We start from the raw sequence: 11,349 nt of genomic DNA, 5'->3' as shown, positions 1-11,349 counted from the left end.
TTGGCCAAAATCTACTCACTAAGCCCGGTCTAAAAGCGAAATCCCCATCTATATTCGAGCTTAATTATTTATAGTTGGCGAGCTGTTTTTGGGCTTGGCTTTTGCATATCGTTGAACACAATAATAGGTTATATTTATAATTTGGGTTGATCTTCCGCACGCGGTGTGGGAATGAGAGGGTCAATTAAGCGCCGTCAATTTGCCTTTTTAATTAATAATTTATTTTGTAATTTATTTAAAGCCGCTGTTTAAATCGCTGAGCAAGCCATCTCCCTCTAACCCAAGCCAAGCTGTGCATTCATGCATATAAATTATGCTAATTAGTTACAGCTACTGCCCGACAATATAATACATATATTTGCATTCGTTTTTATCTGATCTGTTATATTTTTTAATTAAAGCTTATTAAATCTGTCGCTCACTCTCTCACTCGGCCCCTCTCGCTCTGTCTTATCATTTGGCATAAATAATTATTTACTTTTATTCGCACTTAATTTATGGCTCTTAACAATCATCGGCCGAGTGCCGAAGAGGGGCTGGAAGAGTGGCATAATAATTTCCGAAAGCCTAGAAAATATTTAAATTAGTTTTTTTTTTCCTATTTCTTTTCTCCTTGCTTCTTTTTTAAGTTTATATCTTTTTTTTGCATGCTAAAAATGTTTTAATTATGTCAGAAATGATGTAGCGCGCTTGGCAGCAGATTGAAGTTGACCCAAAAAAAAAAAACGAAGAAGCAAAAAACGATGACGACGCCGACAACAACAAAACCGGTTGCCTAGGCCCAAAGTCTCGGTCTACATCGGAGCTTGTGTCTCCGATGTCTGGGAGCTGGGAGTGGAGTCCCCTCCGTCTCGTAAATATCAACTTTATGACCAGCCTCAACGCGAAAGTCCTCGCTCACACCCCTGCCCCTACCACCGCCCGCACTGGGTAAGTTAGCCTCGGCCTCGGCCCCGGCCCCTGCTCCTGCTCCTGCCACGCCCACTAGCCGCCCACACAGACAATGTTTGGTTAGACAGCTTCCGACGCTGTGTGTGTGTTTTTTTTGCCCTGAATTGTATTTTTTTTGGTTGGCGCTTGACAACTGCCGTCGCCGTTTCCACTTGGCTTTGTATTACTCTTTTTTATCTCCAGTGCGGACTTTGTTTAATGCGCTTTGCGTCATTTCATTTTGAACAATTTTCGTTATTTTTGTGTGTGCATTCCCGACTTGAATGTAAAAATAACTAACTGTTCCACTCAGCGCCCCTGGGTGCTGGGGACTGGGGCCCGAGTAGGGGGCCCGGGTCGGTTGCCCGGTGCCCGTGCCCACTCTTTCATTTGAGTGTTTCTGTTTTTTCTGTTCAAGCCTTTTATTTGCATGTTTTTCCGTTGCTGGTTCAGTTTTTGTTTTACTTGGCTTTCTGTTTGCCTTTGCTGGCCATTATTGGGTTTATTTATCTGTTGATGACTTTTAAATGGCAGCTGTTCTCCGCTCAAAGGCACACAACAGAAAAAAAACACGTCTAAATAAAGTCAATTAGAGAAGAAAACCTTTTAGTTGACCTCTCCCGCTCTAAATGGCTTCCACTAAAGTCGACCCAAACTAAAAGCAGAGCTATTAATCGGATATGTCTATGGAAACTGGCATTCAACTGGCTTTCAGGATCTGGCAGGTTTTATTGCAATTTATTTTCAGATAATTGAAAATGATACATCTCCATTCCCGAACTTAAGTAAAATGTTTACTCAAAAGGCAAACTAACAATTACTCATTTGAGTTGCGATAGGCCTTCATTAAAATTTTCATTCATCCTGCTTTTGTGATAAACTCTCAGAAAAATAATATAATCACACGGGCCACAGCCCTCAAACTAAGCACTCGAACATCACTGAGCTCATTCCAGTCGGGGCGAAAAATGTCGAATAAGCGAAAGCATTCAAGTACGCCACTTGAGGGACATTATCTCAGATGCCCACACATGGAACAGTAATCAAATCAAATGCGAATGTGAATCCAAAGTGCAGCCTCAATTGAGCTTACTAATGCCAGACGAGCACCACCGCCACCTGCCCATGCGGGGCGTACGGGGCGTATGAGTGACGACAATGGCGATGACCTCGTCGTGCCGGTTGGGGCAGCAATGGGGGGCAGACGTAGCTCTCACTCAATCACTCACTAGCATGCAAATGGGCCCAGCAGCTGATAGTTGATTGCTCAAACGAAATGAAAACAAACAACCGCTGCTGTCAGCTGTAGAAGCGATCTGTAGTATATTTTAATTACACTTGTGTGAACGCCGCCGGCGGCAATTGAAATATTTTTCCGTCCGTAATCTACGGCCAATTTAATATGAATTGAATAAATGAATAGATGGCAATCGTATCTTAAAACGGAACGTGTACGGAACAGGAGGGAGTCCGTGATTCAGACAAGGGGAGGAATCAGGGGCACTATTCAGGAAACGAGCGAAGCTGCCTTGTTTATAGCCCGAACGAGATTCGACGGCTTTCTACAGAAAGCGATGATCGATTGGCTATTTTTCCAACAGGTCGGGACATTTTCTAAATCAAAATCTAGAGCATGCTGGTTAAAAACTTGTTAAAAATACTACAAAATCTGTCAGGGCTATATTTATTTTGAGATAAATTATGAGCATTCTTAAAACCTATCTTCATCAATCACCGAAATTTAAATTAATAATTGTCCAATAAAGCTTTCCATTCCTATTCTATATTTAGCTTCCAAATGCTTATTTATGTTTGTGTTTTTTAAGAAATGTTTTTTTTTAGCGTTATCGCCAAACGTCAGCTCTGGTCTGGACCAGTTCCTGTCAATGGTCTTATTTTTGCTCTAGTTAGGTCTCTTCGCCATTCCTTGTTTTATGGACTTATCGCGGTTGCAGACACGGACTAGTTTTGATTTAGGACAGACCCATGCGGGTATTCGCTTGCGGATGACTCAGTTTATGGTCTGTGTCGAGCGGATGTCGCTAATTTCGATTCCGAAAGTTTTGCCTGTTTTTTGGTTTAATTAATTGGCCGGTTGCCGGGATGAATCCTCAGCGGGGCTCTCTGGCCTATGCATAAATTAATCGCTTATTTACTTCCCGGAATCGCAGTTCCCATGAAACCAACCGCCTTCTATCGCCCCGGTCTGTAATCAATAATGGAAAACACACATTTCCCCAAGGGACCTTGAGGCCGGGCTAAACAATTTCTAGCGATAACATCTCGCGTTTCCTGCCAGCTCCGGCTTCGGCTCTAAGCCATTAGACAATTCTGTGAGATGGCCTCCAAACAAAGCATTATGTGAAGCCGTAAACAGGGGAATCAGCCATCCAACTAGAGCCATATGGATAAAACAAATGAATTATACCGTTGGAATGAATGGGCCTGCCTGTGGTATCTACCTAGCTATAGTGGTCGCTGGAGAAAGAGAATCCCAAGCTATTGAGCTATTCGCCAGAAAGAAGGGGACCCGACATGAATGTATTACAGTTTCTGTTTGTTTGAGAAATGTTTCTAATGTGAAAAACCTGAAAACAGCGGGCCCATTATAAAAAAATTGCTTTGAAAAGGAATGCCACTGATAAGTATTTCAACCACCAGTGCGTATACGTAATAAAAATGCTAAATGTCTACAAGGGTTTGTATCTGATTATATCAGAGGGTGTTGGGTAACTGAAGAATCAACCCCTTTTCAGTGGAAATTTTGTGATTTCCCCCAAAACGGATTTCGAACCGTGGTTTCCAATTAGCGAGGGACCACTATGAAGTGCGGACATTTCTTCATCCCCGTCCGGGTCTTCCATCAATGACAATAATCAATCACAGCTCACCGCAGACGGAAGAAATGGCGGGATGGGGGCAGAGAGCAAAGCTGAAAATCAAATTACGGCGGACAAGAAGACAGCCAAAGGCAGAGGCAGAGGAAAGGAAGTGTGAAAAGTAATCTACAAAAGCCGACGGCAACCAAATCACTTTAACTAGTACTCTTGGCTCCCTGGCTCCCTGGACTGACTCTTTCTATAGTTCGAATTGAAAACACAATTTACTTAATTTTTTGCATATCTCGCTTCAAATTACGTTGCATAATTTTGAATAATTTTATTCATATTTGTTTTTGTTTTTTTTGTGTTGGTTTTATGTTGATTTCTATTTTCTCTCTCATTCATTCGGTAATAATTTTTACTTTTCATATTTGTGGTATTCTTTCAATAATGGTTCGTTATAACATTTTGCTGAATTTCAATTTGAATATGCGTAAGTGTAATTTTTAGCAGTTGTTTGTTGTTTTTGTTTGGATGTTATTTTTTACTGATCATGTTTATGTTGTTTGTTTGCTGTTTACTGTTTACTGTTTACTGTTTGCCTTGTTTCTGTTGGTTGGTTACACAGAGCTTCTTGTTTTCTGCATTTTCTTGCTTCTTTTGTTGTTGTTTAATTTAAATTAAATTAATTACTAAAATTATTTTATAACAAATATCACTACAATAGTTTGCATTTTTTTGTTGTTTGTTTTTGTTTCGTTTATCAATTACTACCATTACTAAAAAGAAAAAAGGATCGCTCGTTTTCTCTTCTCTCATCGTGACAACAATTACTCGTAGCAGCTAAACAGAATTCAATTTTCGTTCTTAATATTTTTAGAGTTAATTATTCTTCTTGATCTTTTTGATTCTAAAAGCTTTGAGGGGGCGTATATATTTTTTGGGGATTACTGTTTACGGGGAGGATCTATTGGTTATTCCTTGAGGCGGCTATTTCATCGACGCGTACTTTGTAGGCGCCTGTCTCAGTTGCATGTTGCATGTTGCATGTTGCACGTTGCTGTTGCTAATGTTGCTGCTGCTGCTGGTGCGACTGCTTCTGCTTCTGCTTCGGCTGCTGCTTATGTTGCTGTTGCCTTTGTCCTGCGGATCTCTCCTGTCCTGATGATCACACGTTGTAGCAGGAGATCTGCGGCAGATGCTGGAATGTGGGCGTGGCCGCCACCGCCGTGGCCGCCGAGCTGAAGGGCACAAACGATGTCTGACCCAAGTTGCCGGCGGCAGCGGCGGCGGCTGCCAGATTGAGCGAAGCATATGGATGCATCCGCTGCGACCGCAAGTACTGCCGGTACTTGCCGCTCAGCTTGTCCGTAGCCGTTGACGCTCCACCGCTGCTTCCACCGCCGCCGCCGCCCGCCGACGAACCCGCCGCTCCTGTTGCCGCCCCTGTCGCGGGCGTGGCAGAGTACAGGCGCATCGGATTGGTGTCAGGGCCGGCCTGATAATTACTAGGAACTGTGGCCATTGGCGACCGATCCATCAGCATGGACGTCGCCTCCCAGGGTGGCGGCAGGCAGTGCTGCTGCTGTTGCTGCTGCTGCTGGGCCTGCTGCTGTGCTTGCAGCTTGCCGCCGGAGGCCGCCGTCTGTCCGTAGTTGCTGCCGGAGATCATGGCGTCCCGTTTGCCGGAGGCGGCGGCACTGCTGCTGCTGTTGCCCCCGCTGCCCTTGGCGGCGTACAGCGACTGGGCCGGAGGATGGTGCGGGTGGGCGGCCAACATGTGGTGCGGTGTGAGGGCGGTGCGGGCGGCCAGCGCCGCGGCTAGCTGGTCCCATTGGCCGGCGGCCGCGGCGGCTATCGAGGCCTGGGCTTGGGCTTGGACCGCGGCCGCTGCCGCCGCTGAGGTGGCTGCATGGCTCTGACTTTGGCTTTGGCTTTGGCGACTTTGGTTGCTGCTGGCGCGCTGCTGCTGATGCTGCTGCTGCGCCTGGCTGTGGCTGTGCTGACGGCGCACGTGCTCCAGACTAGACTGCTGCTGCTGCACAGGATAGTGTGCCTGCTGCGACATCTGCGACATTTGCTGATGCTGCTGCCGCATTTGCTGCTGCTGCTGCTGGTACACCTGTCGCTGTTGCGCCTGGCTGTGCTGCTGCTGCTGCTGGGCGACGGTCTGGCGGGCGCCGCGTCTTGCCGCGCTGCTGCTGGGGGCCGAGGCCACCGCCGCTCCACTGCCACCTCCTCCCAGGGCGGCGCCGCTGCTCAGGGCACTGCTGCTGACCGCCCTGGCCGTCGCCTGCATGTTGTTCACAAATGGACTGCGCCGCTGTGACTCCATCTTGCGGAAGTAGCACGGGTGGATCATCAGCAGTGGCTCCACGCGCTGTCCCGCCGGCGGCTTTGGCTGGTTGGGCAGCTCGTACTCCACGCTGCAGTCAACGTGCAACGGGATGCTGTAGTCCTTCTGTGGCGAGGCGGCGGGCGCCGTGTTGCCGCTGTTGCTGCTGTTGGCATTGGCGCTCTGCTGCTGCTGTTGTTGTTGTTGTCTGCTGCTGGCAACCGCGGCGGCGACCTGCGTTTGGGCCGCCGCCGCATGGCTGTGGCGAGAGTTGGAGGCGGGCTGTTGTTGCTGCTGGTGATGTTGCTGCTGGCGGTGGTGCTGCTGCTGTTGCTGTTGTTGCTGCTGCTGCTGCTGTTGCAACAACTGCTGCTGGTGGGCAGCCACTGCAGCGTGGTACATGTGCTGCTGCTGTTGTTGCTGATGATGGTGTTGTTGCTGCTGCTGCTGCTGTTGCTGTTGCGCCTGGCTGTGCTGCTGCTGCTGCTGCTGTTGCTGCTGCTGCTGCAGGGCCGAAAGGGCGGACATGCCGTGCGATAGGGACGACATGTCGTAGTTGGCGTAGCAAGCGGCCATCGTCATTGCTGAGTGCTAGTAGCTGCTTTTAAGCTTCTTGTCGATGTAACACAGAAATCGCTTTTGGTTGCTTTGTCGCTTCGTTTAGAATTTTTGCATTTTGTAGGGTTTGCTTTTGCTGTTTAGCTTCTTTTCTCACTTTCGAAAAAATACAAATTTTCAAATTCACTTTTTTTTTGCTTGTGTTTTGTTTTTTATAATTTATTTTATATTTTTATTTTTGGCACTGGTAATCCAAAAAGAGCGGCTAACGGTAAATTGCTGCTGCAGGTAATCCGTGAGTGTGTGTGAGTTTTATAACTTTTTTCGATTTTACTTTTCTGCTTGAGAGGAGGAACCTTAATCCATATGTTTTTGCTTTGGAATTCGCTTTAAACCCGTATTGTATTTTAGCTTGCTGTTCGCGTGTTTAACTTTGTTTCGTTTATTGTAAATATTTAGCGTTTTAATCAGTCTTTGTTTTTATAAATGCAGCGAACAGTAGTTATAGCTGCCGTTTCCGTTTTTTGTGTGTGAGTGGCTAAGTGTTTTGGGGGTGTGAGAGGGTGTGTGAACGAACAATCCACGTGTGTTTTTCAGTCTTTAAGCCGCGATCCGTTTAATTCGCATTCGATCCGTAATCGCAATCGCTTTCGCTGGCTGGCCAACAGCTATGTAACTTTCTTCTACTCCTTGGTCTGCCTTTCGATTTCGATCGGTACTAGGTCGGTTCCTTCTATTCCGTTCTTCGCACGACAAGAGCAGAGAGTTCCGCACACGTCCGTCCGCGGTGACCAGCGATTTCAGTTTTGCGCGATAACAAAATTTCAAATTTCAAAACTGTTAATGCTGCTCCGCTGCTGGGGCTGAGTGCTGGCGCTGGTTCGTGCTGGTGGGGCGAGAGCGAGCTCCGCTGAATGTGGAGAGTGCGCGCGCGAGTGGGCGTTGGAGAGCGAGTTGCAGACGCGGAACAGCTGTTCGGCTAGACGCGTTTTATTTTTGTTTCTGTCGGTCGCGTTCTTTGGCTTTTTCGGCTCAATCTATTTTATTTTTCAGTTAGACAGTTTGTATCACAAAAAAATTTCAACAACTTATGCGATTTTATGAGCAAAACGCACTTCTGTCAGTTTCACTTCTTGTTCTTGGTGATTATTTAATATTTTTTCGCGATATCTTCAGGCTCCGTCTGCTCAAGTCGAGCTCTGAGAAGTGAATGTTGTTGATGGTTTCAAACGACACTTGGAACCCTCTGCCGACGTTTAACGCTCTCGCTGCCGCTCTCACCAATACTACCGCAAATAACCCTGTTCCGCACAGCTGATGAGCCTCACGCACACACACACACAGGCCAGGCCGCTTTGTTATTGTTGTCTTGCTGCCGGCAGAGCCAATTGCATTCAATGGAAGCATATGGCCGCTCTCCTACTTGCTCTCACTGCATGAAAATGTGTGTCGGTGTGCGTGCTTACGGCGGCCATCTTTACAACCACAGCGGCAGAGCAAGAGAGAGCTGCTGGTGGGCAGGCGAGAGAGCATTATTTTGTAATACGATTTTATTGTATGCTGCCCTGCTTTAATTTTTTATGGAGCAGCTTTATGGGCTCGTAAAAGGCAGATGGGGCCGAAAGGGGTTAACAGCGAGTTGGGATCTAATTGAGTTGCACTAAAATCAAAAGGTACTAAATCTATCAAGCAGTATCTGCAGAGAACGGCTATTTATTGATACGAGGGAAAGTCGACACTGAAGATGGTTCGGCAAAAGGTGAATAGGTAAATAAAACACCTTAACGGTTCTATTTAAATACAACGCCCTGAACATCCCTAGTTTCGAACACAAAACTGCGCAATGAGAGCCTCTTCTGCAGCCAAAAAAAGCATAATAAACACAAAAGCAAACAGACAGCAACATTAAATTGCAGACATTTCTGCACTAAAAAGTTGGCAATTTAAGTCGGGAAAGGGCACTCGCAGTCGTCTCGCCTCCACACACACGGCCAGAGGAGGTGCGAGCGAGAAAGCGCGAGGCAGACAGAATTACACACATTGTAATAAACAAGGAAGGTCGTTGCCATAGCAGCAGCCGCCGCGTCTTTTCTCTCACCTCATTGTTGTTGCTGCTGGGGGCCTTGCTCGTGCTCTCTCGCTCTCTTTGGGGCTATTCAGCGGAGTGCTGATAACGAATCAGCTGTTTTGGGGGCTCTTGTCCGTATGTCTTGCAACATGCGGTTGTGTGGGTGTGTGAGAGACGACTGTCTGGCTGCCTCTCTTCCAAAGCTTTTCCACTTTTTTTTTGTTTCCAAGCATATGTTTGTTTGCAACTGATGTTGTAGTTGTTGCTGCTAGTGTTTGCGTGCTTAATGACGAGTCGGCCGCATTACAGTTTGATTACGGGCCTCCAATTTGGAAATTACCAAACTGCTCGAATTAGAAAAACAGCCGCTTTACCCATGGCTCGAACGAACAGGCAAAAAAAAATCACCAAAAGAGGCTACAGAAAATTTTCCAAGAGCAGCTCCAACTACGTTGGGTTCCCAAGTAGTAATTGTGGAAGTAAATTGGCAAATTAAATATTCTAGATAGAAAGGCTTGTTTTAAACTTTTGGCTAGGTAGTTTATTTCCTGTCAGTCTTTATATTTCCAATGAAATATGTACCAATACTAATTAATTTAGTTAATGGTATTAGTAAAAGTACTAGTACTACTATTAAAAGTTGTAAAATAGATGCTCCGAAACGAAAGAATTAACCTTTTTTAGAAACAAGGACAATGGTAGTTGCTAATTAGCAATAAAAAAAAAAACCATTGCCTACTTTACGGGGCATATTTCTTCAAACAAGGCAGTTTATTGAGGAAAACTTGATCCCTATTACTTTTTAGCAAAATATGACTACTACGAGAGTTTAAAACTAACCTAAGGACTAAAAAGAATTTGAGAAACAATAATTTTCTTTTTTAGGCAAGGACCTAAAACACCCCAGCTTAAAACGGATTTGAATATCAAATTTCGGATGAGAAGAAATCTATAATTTTGTACAATTTCCATTTAAACGCAGTTTCCGATAACAGTCGCCTTTATTCTTTTGTGATCCCTTAGGCCATTCCTTTGATCTGCAGTTTTCGGATTTCTGGCATTCACTCATTAAATCGAACCAGCCCACATTTCCTGTTCCTCTAATCTCTGTCATCGTTTTTTTCCTTCTCAGCTCCTTTCTTTGGCCCTGGCATATCGAATTCATAACTCAACTGCCTTTCTCCTGTTAAAGTCACAGTCCTCTGGTTCTGCTTGGTACAGTGAAGCCGGGAGGAAAGGAAACCTGTTTGCATTATTAAGTAACCGATGTGCCTGGTGTGAGGGGTGTGTGTGTGTGAGTTTTAGTGTAGTAGTGGTGGTGCTTGTGCGAGCGAGAGGGAGAACCGGTTGCGTTGCATGGCTTCTGCTGCTTCCTCTACTTAAGAAGATTTTTTATGCTGCTTCTATTCCTCGATGTCCGCACGAAACTTTCGTTTTTAATGTCAGGCTCTTCCACAGGCTTAAGGGGTATATTCATTTTTTACTTGGTTGGATGGTTGATTAAAAAAAAATCGTTCAATGTCCTTCTTTCTTAAGAAGTTTTTAGTTCTGCCTAGAATAGCACAGTTTTATAAAAGAGGAAATAAATTATTTCAGCTAAATCCATCCCAATAGAATCTGTGTAAATTGTTTCCATCAACACACTTATTCCTTGTATCAATATTCCAAGCCCTATATTTAATACAGAGTACATAGAGATCGTGATACCAAATAATCTTCGCTTTTTTGTCTCCTCTTGGGCTGTTGCTGTTGCAGTTGGCTTGTCTGTTTGTCTGGGCCGCTTGTTAATTCGAAATAAAAACAGGAAAATTTACTTTACAATCTGTGCTAAAATCGTAAATTTTTAGCCCGGCTCAGGGGAGCGGCTGCCACGTCCAGTTGTCGTCCATTCGCGCAGGTAAGACGTGGCAAGGTACGGGGCAGGCCATAAGGAGAGGCAAGGTAAGCTAATCCGCTTGCCCATGACAACGATGACTATTTGTTCTTGGCTCGAATCTCATGCCTCTCCGCTCCGCTCTGCATGGCTCCGCTTTCCATTCTGTTTGCGGTTCCACGTATTCTCGGGCCATGCCTAGTTGTTATCTTTTCTTATTTAATTTTTGGCTGCCATTGCCAGAGTTGCTGGTTGTTGTTCTTTCTGTTGCTGTTGCTGTAGCTGCTGTCGTCGTCTAATCTCCCCGGCAATATCATCACGAACACTGTCGGGCTCTGCAGCCAAAGTCCCTGGCTTCCCAGTGCGAGTGCCTGGCCCGTTGATTGATGCGTTTCCCATTCGGAATTTATGCCATGGACCATTTTGGGCAAGCGCTAAGCAATTCATTTTTTTTCCAGCAAAGCAGTCCTTGTTGCCCCCTCTACACTTTGCTTTGGCTTAGTGCAGGTATCTTGGCCATTTTTCAGCTGAATTTTGGTTTAATTTTAATACAGGGGTTGAATTGAATAAAAGGGTTTCAAAGATTTTAAACTTATTTATTTATTTAGGTACAACTACCACTTTTAGGAAAGTCCTTAGGGGCTGGTATTGCTAAAACCATCAAGTCATCACTGAAATGGACATCTCCAAGACATTTTTTGTAATTGCCTGATTTATAGAATGTTTCCTAGATCACAGTGGGCATCACTGATCCCATCCCCTT

At 45.4% G+C, this 11,349-nt stretch overlaps 1 protein-coding gene across 1 annotated transcript; it reads right to left on the bottom strand.

The window, feature by feature from the left end:
- Positions 1 to 4,032: 4,032 nt before the first annotated feature.
- corto (centrosomal and chromosomal factor corto) lies at positions 4,033 to 7,862 on the bottom strand. Its single transcript, XM_017235839.3, has one exon. It carries the CDS (start codon positions 6,667 to 6,669, stop codon positions 4,921 to 4,923), a length of 1,749 nt encoding a protein of 582 aa, XP_017091328.2. The 5' UTR covers positions 6,670 to 7,862; the 3' UTR covers positions 4,033 to 4,920.
- Positions 7,863 to 11,349: the final 3,487 nt, after the last annotated feature.

This window comes from Drosophila bipectinata, chromosome 3R (assembly GCF_030179905.1).
Source record: "Drosophila bipectinata strain 14024-0381.07 chromosome 3R, DbipHiC1v2, whole genome shotgun sequence".
In the NCBI taxonomy this organism is placed as follows: Eukaryota; Metazoa; Arthropoda; class Insecta; order Diptera; family Drosophilidae; genus Drosophila; species Drosophila bipectinata.
The sequence above is the reverse complement of the archived record's forward strand: the minus strand, read 5'-3'. Positions and strand labels throughout refer to the sequence as shown.